The following is a 12083-nucleotide window of genomic DNA, read 5'->3' as shown; positions in this document are numbered from 1 at the left end:
AGGAGTGTGGATACACCCTGCTTTAGATCTACTGCAAGTCATTGCTAATCAGGTTAATGTTTTATTAATAGCTTATTTTAATTTAAAACTTAAATAGTTTGTGTCTCAGCTGAGACGGTAATTGATATTTAGCTCAACTCCTAGTTTCAAGCTAAAACTCAAATGTCTTAACTCATTTCACAAAGCTACAATTTATTAGTTGCCCGTACCATAGTAGTTTGGTATACCCTGTTTCCGTGACTACTCTGCAGAAGCAGCATCTTCATGTGTTTAATATGCAAGAAACCTTTTCATTGCCTGCTTTCCCTTACTCTTCTGATTTCTTACCACTTTCTTTAAGGCACTGAACCAAAGTAGAGCATGTATTTATTAGAAGAGGCACACAGAGTATCTCATATATTACTACCATTCGTTTTTAGTCTTCTGTATTGCTTTAATCAACTCTTAGGATTCTGGTTAAATTGCTGCTTTTTTCGAGTGTGCATGGGACAGGAAAGTGTAACCTAATATTTATTTCCCAAAACAATGAGAGGAATCTCATAGTCCTCTGAGAGCAAAAACTGGCTTGCTTATTTTACAAAAGAAGCTTGAGCTTTCCAGCATGGGCTTGGTATAACAGATCTTTCTTGGTGTCTTGTCTTTTGCTCTTCTGTCATCTAGGCTGTGACAACAGGTTGAGTCAATGCTTGCAAGTCCCTTTTTCTGCCATCTGAGATTTGCCAAGTGTTGAATCATGTCTTAGTGGCTTGTGCCTTTTTTGGTGGTATCCCATGCAGGTACTACATAGCCTGTTAGCTGCTTTAACTTCTGGGAGCAGATAATTAAGCAACAGTTTTAAACAACAGTTAAAAATATTTCCTCATTTATAATCTTATCAGCAGGAATAGAAGGGCATGAAAAATGGATTTTGAGGAAGTCCAAACAGCAGCACAGGGAGTCGTGCCATCAACAGGCCTGGTACCATCCAGAAGCCTTGCCTCCCTAAATGGATTGATGACTTCCTATGCATTATCCAGCATCACTCGAAAATTGGAAACCTCCATTCTTAAAATGTTTGCTGACATTTTGGAAGTTGTCAAACTTCTAGAGTGTAATAGCAATGGACGTATTTACAGTAGAAGGAACGTTTAGCACAGGTGTGTCACTTATGCAGCAGCTTTGCCAACCCCCCAAATAAACTTCCTCGGAAGTTGCTTTTGACATTTTCCTCTCCAAGCAGACACTGCTTGCTTAGAAGATTTATCTTTTAATCTTAACTTCTTGCAAAAACAATAGTTCTGGTTCCTTCCCTTACATTTTGTTGTGTTGCTTGCAGTTGCTGAATCATGTGCCGGCCATGCGATTACCAACAGAAATGCGCTCCCTGGTACGGTGTTAATGCCTACCATGTCTGTGATTCTCTGTGCTCCACGCTTCCTGGCAGTGACACAGACGAAACATCAGATGCTAAGAAGAATCTTAGAAATATAATGCACTGTAGAACTTACATTGAGTTAAGGAGCTAATTGCCCCTCTGGTTTTCTCTTTGCTTCTTGAAGGCCACTCCTTGCCAGGTCTTTGCAGACATCTCAGCAGGTTGGGCTCTGGTTCCATTCTTAATGATGCTGTTTGGTAAGAGTAGCTGTGGGAGAGGTATCAAATAAGAAACTTTTCCCAAGAAGAGCATGAATTAGAGCCACAGTTTTTAGATGCCTTAGATATATAAACAAGTTGTATGTCAGCATTATTAAAAACTTTTCCATTTGGATTCGTTAGAGATACAAAGCAATTCAGTTCTGCCATCAGGCTTACTTTCATTAACTCAGGATGTGTCCTCTGCAAGTCAGAGGACTGCCGCTTTCTGTTTCCCTATCTTCCGCTCCTTTCGTCTATGCAAGACAAAATACTTCTTGTGTTCCTCTTTCTTTTCTCTGGAGGGGGAAGCGCTAGCCTGTCTGGAGCTATGCCTTCTAGTTTCTGCTGCTTCTGCAAGGTCTCCAGCAGCTTCTTGTTCCTCACACACCTTTGACCAGATATTATGTATGCACCCCTAATTACTTCAGTCTTTCTGTTGTGCTTTTTTGTTTGGTTTTGGGCGGGTGCGGGATTGCAGCACTTCCTGGCTGTACTTCAGTTTAACTTCTGGCCAGACTTTTGCCTAGGGCAGCAACTTTTGACTTAATGTACTCCATGGCAGCACTCATTGACTGACTGTGTCTGCTCTGTGGGGATAAAATTGTGCTCCCTTGCATTTTTATTCCCCATATATACACACCCCAGGACTGCCTGATACATGTTCTTTTTAACTTTTAAGAAAATAACCTGGATATGAACTCCCCGCCCCCCCGAAAGAGCAGAAATGCTTGGTTTTCTCTTCGTCCCCACCCCCCTTCACTCTTCTAGTCAGGTATTTATTCCATTTTCACAAGCACTTGTAACCTTCAGCCACATTCTTGCTGCCAGCTGTCAGTGACTGATCCAAACACTCTGCCCTTTCAGAAAGTGAAGCTTCATTTGTTTAAAGGTTATAGTGCCATTTTCAAGCCGTAAATCAAAAGCTGTCTTTAAACACTCTTGCTGTCCAGCATTCCTGGTCCTTCCTGTGTTAATGAAGAAACCTGAGTCACAGGTGGGGACATTCTCACATTTTAGGACTTTTACTCAAATGTCACAATATTTTTAACAGATACCATTATATTTTGGGGCTGGGGACTCCATCTAATGTCTTCCTTTAAACCTGACGTTTTTCTTCTGGTCTTCATGCTGTTGCAAATTCATGAAGCTGTAAGATACAATCTGTGGTATCTGTGCGTACAGATACCATAAATGTACAAACTCATCTGTGTGAAACCTTCTGAAAATTCAGTCCTCTACTAAAAAGGATAGTGTTGGAAAGGTCTCCTGCACCTTGAATTAGAACATGTTATGTGATACATGAACTGAATCATATGATCCAGCATGTTGCAATTATGACATTGCTTCAGGGTCTCCCTCAGCTTGCCTTGGGGCAGCCCGTTTTTTGTTACAGGTTAGTTCTATGCTTTGATTATCTGTTCTATATCTGTTAAATTTTATGACAAAATAGACGGTCTGTATGTATAACTGATACCTCCACAACACCTGCATCCCTAGATGATGATGATTATTTTAAACCAAGGTTATTAAATCTTAGCTTAAGGAGTTAGGAGGGGTGACCTCATTGCTCTCTCCAGCATCCTGGGGAGGGGAAGTGGAGCAGAAGATGCTGATCTTTTCTCTCTGGCGTCCAGTGATAGGGCGCGTGGGAATGGTTCAAAGTTGCACCAGGGAAGACTGGACATTAGGAACCATTTCTTTACTGAGAGGGTGGTCAAACACTGGAACAGGCTTCCTAGAGAGGTGATCAATGCCCCAAGCCTGTCTGTGTTCAAGAGGCATTTGGGCAAGGCATTTAATTAACATGCTTTCACTTTTGGTCAGCCCTGCAGTGGTCAGGCAGTTGGACTAGATGATCATTGTAGGTCCCTTCCAACTGAAATACTCCATTTTGTTCTATTCATCTTTTAATATGGCAAATAGGATTTCTCCATCCTCAGCATTTTACAGGGATGATAAAACTAGCAAGTCCTCTGTTGGTATCTCATTTGCTTCTTCAAGTTATTGGGTTTTTCACTGCTTAGCAGCAGTGTTTAGTGCTTAAACAGTTTCACTGAAGCTGTATTAACATTGTTTGTAATTTCTGTATTACATTTTGAACGCAGAAGTATTCCTGTGAGTTTTTGACCAATAATGGAGCTATGTAAAACTACACTCTTTCAACATGTTTAAATCCCTGCCATCTCATCTCACACATCTGAAAACATTTGAAACATCTCAGAAACATTTGAAAATAAACTCAAGTGATTCCTCTCCCTGGTGAGATGTAACATTGTGTTGACACGTGTAATTGCATGTTCTCTCTGACTTGCAATGTGCTCATATTCCTTCTCTACTGCTGCTTCCTGTGAATTTGCATTTGACCTCCTTGTCTTCTGATCTGCAATTAAGTAAGCTTCCAAGCACAGTCTTCCCTTCTCAAAGTGCAAAATCAGTTCACATCATGAACAAAATAATTAACTTGGTGTGGGTGAAGCACTGTTGCTGTTCTATGCTTCCCGTCTAAGCTTTCATGACTCACTGTAGAAAACAGCCTCAGAATTCTCTCAACTCCTTTTCCTGTTCACACTCTGGAGTACTTCACGGTCTTATTGGTACACTGAATGTAGCAGATTTGTCTGCTTTTGAGGTTTTAGTTGCCTCTGTGCTTACAACTTTACTAGCAGACTCTTTCCCTCAGTATTAACTTTTTTTTTTTTCCCTTTAAATATCTCTCCCTCACACCTAATCTTTTCCTCAGAAGAAGAAATTTTTAGTTGCATTTTTGTGTTCCACAGGTTAGGGAAGGACCTCTGGATGTCAACTTTTCCAACTCGCAGCTCAAAGCCAAACCAGTTTTGATGTTAGATCAGGTCGTTCAGGTCCTTGTGCAGCTGGGTTTTGAAAATTTCCGAAGATGGAGGTTTTGCAGCTCCAGCAAACAGTCTGCTCCGTTCCCCAATTGTAGGGATTCTTTTCCTACAAAGCAGGATTTCCAGTGTTCCAACTTGTCTGTTGCATCTTGTCCTTTGACTGTGCACATCTTAGAAGTAAAACCTCCTTTTAGCTTCTGTTGAGGCCAACCATTTAAGACTTCCCTAAGCTGAACAATTCCAATTGTCTCAGCTTCTCTATGAGCATCATGTGCTCTCACCTTCCAGGCACCTTGGTGGCCTTCCATTCAGCCAGGGAACGTTTTGATATTTTTCTTGCACCGAGGAGCCCAAAGCTAGACGTAGCATTCCAGATGTGGTCTCACAAGTGACAAACAGAGGGGAAAAATCACTTCCCTCAACCCGCTGCCTGTGCGTTCACCAGTGCAGCCTTGTATGCAGTCAGTGCGGAGGCTTGCTGCTCGTTCCTCTTTGTTCATCTTGCTGCCCACCAGGGCTCTTGGGTCCTCTTTCTCAAGGTGCCTTCTAGCTGGTGAGTGCCATCCTGTGTTGTTGTGTGGTGTCATTCCATCCCAGCTACAGGACTCTGAATTTGCTGCTGTTGAACTTTGTGAGGTTCCTGTCAGCTGATTTACCCATCCTGTCTGGGTCCCTGTTAGGAGGAGCCCTGCCCTCCAGTCTATCAACTTTGAATCACTGGCCATGACTCCAGCAAGCTTTCCACCTACCTTGTATTTTATTTGTGCAATTCATGTCAGCCTGGTTTGGCTACAAGGATCCTCTGAGATGCTCTGTTGAAAGTCATTCTACAGTCAAGGAAAGGAGAAGTATACTGCTCTCCTCTTGTCCACCAAGACACAAGTCTCATCATGGAAGGCAATCAATCAGGTTAATCAAATATAGTTTGTCCTTTTTAGGTCCTTTTTTGGCTGGTCCCATCCTTTCTTGTCCATCAAGTGCTTGGAAGTGGATTCCAGAAGGATTTGCTCCATGATCACACTGGGCAGTGAGGTTAGGTTGCTGTTTCAATCTGTAGTTTTCTGGATCCTCCTTGTTGTCCTTCTAGAACACGGATGTGACGTTTGCCCTTTACCAGTCATCAGGAGCCTCCCCAAGTTGCCATAACCTTTCAAAGTTGATAGAGAACAGCCTGGTAGTGGTGTTGACTGGCTCCTTCAGCACGCTCAGGTGCATCCTGTGTCATCTCATGGCGTGGTGTATGTCAAGTTTGCTTTATTGGTCCTTAACTATGACTTCCTCTACTGTGATACTTCACTGCCTCACGCTCCGCTATCAGCTTTGGGGAGCTGGGAGGCCTGTGAGCACAGCTTGCCAGTGAAGTCTGAGCTCAAAAAGGCATTGAATATCTTGATCTTCTCCATGTCCTTTGGCACTAGATCTCTTGCTCCACCAAGAGCAGCAGGCCTGCATTTGCCTTATTCTTTCTTTTATTGCCAGTGTATTTATAAAGGCTCTTGTTTCCCTTCATAGCCCTGGCTACCTTCAATTCCAGCTGATCTTGGCTTTCCCAGTTCCATCCTTGCAAGCTTGGGAGATTCCTGCTGGGTAGACCATCTCTGCTTCCGTGTTCCAAACCTTCTCTTTTTGTGCTTAAGTTGAGGCAGAGGATGCCCGTAGAGCCCAGCTGGCACTCTGCCGTGCCTGCCCGATTTCTAGCTAACTAGAACAGACTGTTCTTGTGCTATGAACATCTCATCTTTGAAGATCAACCCACTCTTCTACCCTCCACAGCAGCTTCCCACGGGATGCTGCCTATGAGTTCCCTGAACAAGCTGTAGTCTGTTCTTCTGAAGTCCAAGGTCTGTTATTTTCCTTCCTCACTTCTCTCAGGGTCTTAAATTCCACCATCTCAAGGTTGCTTCAGCCAAGGCTGACACAGACTTTGTCACCCCTGGCCAGTCTGTTCTTGTTTGTGAGTAATAGATCAGAGTGCCTCCCTGGTTGGGTTTGTTGCTCACTTGGGTCAAAAGAAATGTTCTTCATGGTTAGGCATCATCTGGATTGCTTGTAGCCTGACAGGTTGCTCTTCATGAATGTGCAGGAATGGTTAAACTATTTACTAGATGTCTACTATCATTAACTCCCCGCTGACAATGTCATCTTTAATGTCATACTGAATTAACTGTACCTCTCTGATTGTTGGGTTTTGTTTTTTTTTCCCTGTGTTCAGATCTGAGGTCCCCTTTAATGCCTTTCTTGGGATCAAATTCCACAGTCTTTGAGCCTAAACAGGGATCTCGCAATATACACCTCCGCTCCTCTTTGAATATAAGCGTCCACGGCTCTTCGTACAATTTCATGCTCTTCCCTGGTAGAGGCCTTGCTCCAGCCAACCTGTTTTACTTTGGTTTGTTCTTCCTCTAAGCGTGTGTGGGGACAGCGTCAACGCTTGTCACCTTAAGAAAGATTACCTCCAGTATTATGGATTCTTTTAATGGCTCTCGTTGTCTTTGTAATAAGAATAGATTTTTTTAGAATGCATTTGGCCAGGCATGCATTCACTATAGCATGATACGTTTATAAAATTAAAGAGTCTAGGACCCTGCATGTTTTTAGAATTTATCAGAGGTCAGAATTTCACTAGTTTTCCTTACAGATTCCCACAACTGCCAACAAGGAAAATACTGAAAGAGCTTCTCTGCAGAATATTGCACCAGAGGATACTTGAACAGAGCATCGTAGACCTAATTTTAAACAGTGTAGAACTACACATGCAGTGAACGCTAAAAAGCACTTTGGGATGGTCAGCAGTTACATAAACTTCCATAAATTTGAATTAATATTTCCTGTGGAATGAACGAGTGGATCTGAAGCCATATCCCTGCTGCTGAGCCCTCCAGGTGTGTAGGAGCAGGTTGCACCTGCGGTGCTTTTGTGCGCGCAGGATATTTCACACTCCTGCTTTATCAGTGGAGTCTCAGTGGATCCTGGCAGCACGGCGTCTGGCAGTGAATAATTGTCTGAAAATTCAGGATAGGCGTCTCTGGTTCTTTTCATTACCAGAGTCTTCCTGTAAGCTTGTGAATGATTATTAGAGGCGTGAAATGAGAGTCAGCAAAATCCCAAAGACAGTTCAGCTAAAGGTAGATGGTTAATGGTTTCCAAACAATGAAAGGGGATATTAATCGTGACTGCCGATTTCAAGAATTACAAAGAAGGCTCTAAACAATTAAATAAAAATAGCTTGTTTTGACTCTGAATGAAAAATGTTAAAGAAAATTCTTGTATTCTGCTAATATATGCATTATCACAACTTCGATTTGATTTGTTCTAGATGAGAAGATTGTGGAAAAAATACGAGCTTTACAGATGAAAGCTGAAGACTATGATGTTGTCAAGGTGATTGGAAGAGGGGCTTTTGGAGAAGTGCAGCTGGTAAGAATGTAATGATGTAGTGATTAGACAGATTTACGGCTCTAGCCCAAACCTTCCCCATTCTTGCGCACTTTATATCTAAAAATGCATTTTTATAAAGAGTAAGTGTTATTTTCATTGTATCGTAAGGTCATTTCTGTACATCTGAGTTTAAAACATGAGGGATTGGAGGGGAAGGACTTGGGAAGCAGTTTGCTATCTTTTGATTAAAATGCAGTAAGGCAGTTCATGGTAATTCTATATTTTTTTTGGCCACAAGCATCACTGTATAATATCTGAAACCTTCCTATGAAAGAGCAAGCTAATAGTGCAACAAAAAAAAATTGTTTTGCTCTTATAATTGTGCTGCTTGTATGTATTTAACTGATACGACTTGTGTAAGTTTGTCCACTCAACATTGTATCCTATAAAATATGTAATGTAAGAATGGGATTACTTTTTAAATATATATTGCAGAGAAATTCTATTTAAAAAAAAAAAAAGGCAATCAAAATACATAAAGTAATTTAGTATATCACGCATAGTCTGCTTTTCATTTAATTTTGATTTTTCCCTGGACTTCCAAGTCACACTGTGTAATAAATAGCACAAAAATGTGAGTATGTGTACGCGATGGATTGATTGATATGTCAATTTTGAAATAAGCTGTGGCTGTAAGCACCAAATAGAATGTGAGCGTACAAACGCCAGGGACAAGTTATCATGAGCTAACAGGGAGCTGTGCACCGGCTGATCCGTGATAATTTTCTGTGTAAGTATTTGTAGAGGAAGAGAGATGTGAAGCAAGTCAATGGAAAGGGGAACAACTAATTTGCAGCAATTGAAGCTTGTTGTCTTGTTACCACCAGGTAACCAGAACTACCCTTTTGTTTGAGCCCTTTGATATGGAGCTGGCATTTTATAGTTTTGTGCTAATTTTGCACTAGGAAACTGGGAAAATCCTATTGTCTTGTATTTTCCAGAATTGCTTTATGTTACAATGATGTTTTGGAGTTTTGTTGATGAATGTGGCAATATCTTAGCTCTGAAATGCTTACAGGAGGTACCCAATGTATAACGGCAATAAATTTATTATCCACTTATAAAATTATTTGTATTTTCCATATTAGTATTGGTGAAATTGTTTGGAGCTGGAGAAAAAAAAACCCCTGTGACTGGCCTAATGCTATTTGTGTGACTCATGGGTAATTTGCAAATTTAGATGTAATTTATGTGGCAGTTACCAACATTTAATCAGCATTTTTTATTCATTTATGACATTTTTTTTTAAGGCGACTTCATCCAAGTACGACAACATGAGAATGTAGCTCCCTCTTCCTTGTTTGTTTCTGGGTCATTTGCACTTGTCAGAGTCATTTGCACTTGCCAGAAGAATTTATGAATTATGGAGAGGAGTATTTCCAAAGATCTTCATTTTCGAACAGGACTTTAAAGAAATAATATGTGTCTTTATACGCTTTTATATCCTTGCTGGCAAGAGATTATGACCAAACCCAAAACCTTCAGCAGAACCTTCCTTATTTGAGAAGGGGCTGCTGCAGGGAGCTTTGGAAGAAAGCAGTCTACTCTGTCTTTTCACTGACAGTCATGTCAAATGGTTTGTTTTAAAGTCTTCTGTTGGACATTTTTATCATTATATATATCCACTTATAGTAGCTAATAGAGATGCTCCGTTTTCATGCACTTGGACGGGAAGTCAGTGAAGAATAAAGTTCTAAGGAGCAGAATTCCTCATCTGTTTGTTGTGGGGGGAAGATGAGAAAGAGGAGATCCCAATAACGGAAGTGATGCGTTTTTTGGATGTCGCACGGATACATTTGCTGGAAGCATCCAAGAGAATTGTATTTTTAATGTCCTTCAAAAATCAAAATACATTGTTTTCATATGTATATTTCTGAGAATTTAAGGGTTTTTCTAAATAATTTTCATTTTCTTTTTAACATTTCACTTCAAATACAAGTTTTTAATTTTTTCTGGCTTAGAACGCAAACTTTTTCTTAATTCACTGTGTCATGCACAATTGAAATTCTAAAGTAGAGAAGATTCTTCACAGTGTACGTACTGCAGTTAGGTAGTTTGAGGGGTCTGAAGACAAACTTTACTTCTTATTTGCCTTATAATGTGATGGCAAAATGCATAGTAACTTGGTTGTGCAATGACGGGGTTTGATTTTATTTTTTTTTGTTGTTGTTCTTTAAATTCTTTTTATTCTGTATGGTTTTTTTAGTTCTTTAAATAAGCCCTTCAAGCCCCAAAATAAAAAGAGCTCTGAATGCTTGGTACTAGAAGGGAAATTCCATGTGTTCATATAGAGCTCTTCTGTACTTCATACTGATTTTAAAGAACACTCTGTTTCTGGAATATAAAAGTATAAGCAGAAATCACAGTGTTATACAGCCTTACAGCTAAAAAGCAGCGGGTAAATAAATACAGCTGTAGATCTGAACTAATATTAGCTGATGATGAGGGCATACATACCTAAATTTTTTGCCTCACAAGGTATGATACAAGTTTAAACTATTGAGCCAAGCTATATCTATTTCTACTCCATTCAAAATGTTAACACCGCAGTTGCAGATGATGGATTTGCAGTAATCAAAATATTTTGCAACACATTCTGTGATCAAAATAGAAATTTGCTTCAGTGGGGGTTAAATGCAGAAAGAACCATAAATAAAACATGATTAAATACATGGGTTAAATTAATGAGTGTCATGTTATCAGTGTGTGCTGTTGTGCGTAAATATTTGTAGCACAAATATTTGTTAAATATTTGTAATAGTTAAATATAACAAGCCAAAAAATGTGGTAATCTACAGCATAAAGTAGTCAGCTATGACGTCCTTCATTTAATTTTGTTTCCCCCAAGCTTTCTACTCCAGTATAGCATTTTCTTGTGAAAGAAGTGGTGTGGAGAGATCAGCTTTCCAGGTTCTAGCAAGAAAGGAAAACACATTCTCTATTGCTGTATCCTACAGCTAGATTTTTTTTAAAATAGCCTTGCTTCCCGTCCCTCCCCTCTTCCTCCCGAAAATTGAAAAATTCAGTCCAATAAAGAGAGATCAGATGACTCTGGTCTGAGCATCTGACTTTGGTGGAAAAACAATTATTTCCTATAACTCCAGAAGTTTTAAACTCTACTCTTGAGCTCTGGCCTCTGGTTTTGCTGGGTCTGTAGTGGTGGGGAAAGCTAAGAAAATAATTGCCAGCTGCCAGATCGCTGCTTCTCTTATGCAGTGCCATGAATTAAAAGTGACTGGTGTCTAGGGCAGACAGAAAAATTGAATTATGGGACTTAATATGTTACTTGTGGTTTATGCAGAACCAGTAATTTATGAAAGCACATCCTGAGCACCTCTTGTTTGTTTTCACTTGAGGAAAAATCCTCTTGATTTTAAATCGAAACGTATCCTCAGTCCCTTCTCCCGGGTCTAATCACAAAGCACTGGAACGTTGCAGTGACTCGGCAGAGTGACTGCACCATGTACTGGAATAGAACGCTGAAGCAAGGCTAACTCTTTCTTGTGTTTGCTAGGAAAGGATGGTCTGGGTGACGGTGATTTCTTAGTGTTGCACACCAGCGGTTGTCATGGCATATGTAAACAGATGCTGGTGTAGGTTTTTTCCATTAGGTGCTTTGTTTATTAGGTTTAGTTCTCCAGCCACTGCTGATGTACCCGTCTGTAGTAAAGCAAATGAAGCAGTCGTGGTCTATTACCTGAAAATCTGTCAGGACATGACCTTTGGTACCCTATCTGTAGTAATTTCTTACGGCTTTATTAAGTATTTTAGGATATTTGTGATTATTTCAAACGTCATTTCACAACTCCACTTTAGGATCTTCATTTTCTTTTACCATAAAAGAGATGGTACCATTATCAATACTATGTACTCAATCTGATAACTTCAAATGGGTATGTTATTTTCTTTGCGTACAGATTGTCTTCTGACATGATTGCTATAGAAATTATGGATGCATTTTGTGCGCACTCGTTTCTTGATAGACTTAGATTGATGAAGCGGAGTAGAGGGAAATTCTTATTTCTTAATACATTTTCATAAGTTAAACGAGGCCACGTTACTCAGTGCTGATGGCACGAAGGGATTTTCCTACCTATTTTGAGAGTTACTCTGGTGAGCAGCAGTTTAAATTTGGCAGTTCATTTAAACAGTTGGAAGAAATTGAAACATCATGACAGT

At 40.2% G+C, this 12083-nt stretch overlaps 1 protein-coding gene across 3 annotated transcripts in view; it reads left to right on the top strand.

The window, feature by feature from the left end:
• ROCK2 (Rho associated coiled-coil containing protein kinase 2) overlaps positions 1 to 12083 on the top strand; it is a 106708-nt gene that overhangs the window by 46916 nt on the left and 47709 nt on the right. For all 3 annotated transcript variants that reach the window (XR_010070461.1, XM_063330480.1, XM_063330479.1), the window contains exon 3: positions 7783 to 7883. Coding sequence is in view for 2 of the 3 variants with exons in the window: in XM_063330480.1 (XP_063186550.1) it covers positions 7783 to 7883 (101 nt within the window). In the remaining variant the exon portion in view is untranslated. The remainder of the gene's footprint in view (positions 1 to 7782; positions 7884 to 12083) is intronic.

This window comes from Chroicocephalus ridibundus, chromosome 3 (genome assembly GCF_963924245.1).
Source record: "Chroicocephalus ridibundus chromosome 3, bChrRid1.1, whole genome shotgun sequence".
NCBI classification, from domain to species: domain Eukaryota; kingdom Metazoa; phylum Chordata; class Aves; order Charadriiformes; family Laridae; genus Chroicocephalus; species Chroicocephalus ridibundus.
Note: the sequence above shows the minus strand (reverse complement) of the source record. Positions and strands in the feature narration are given on the sequence as shown.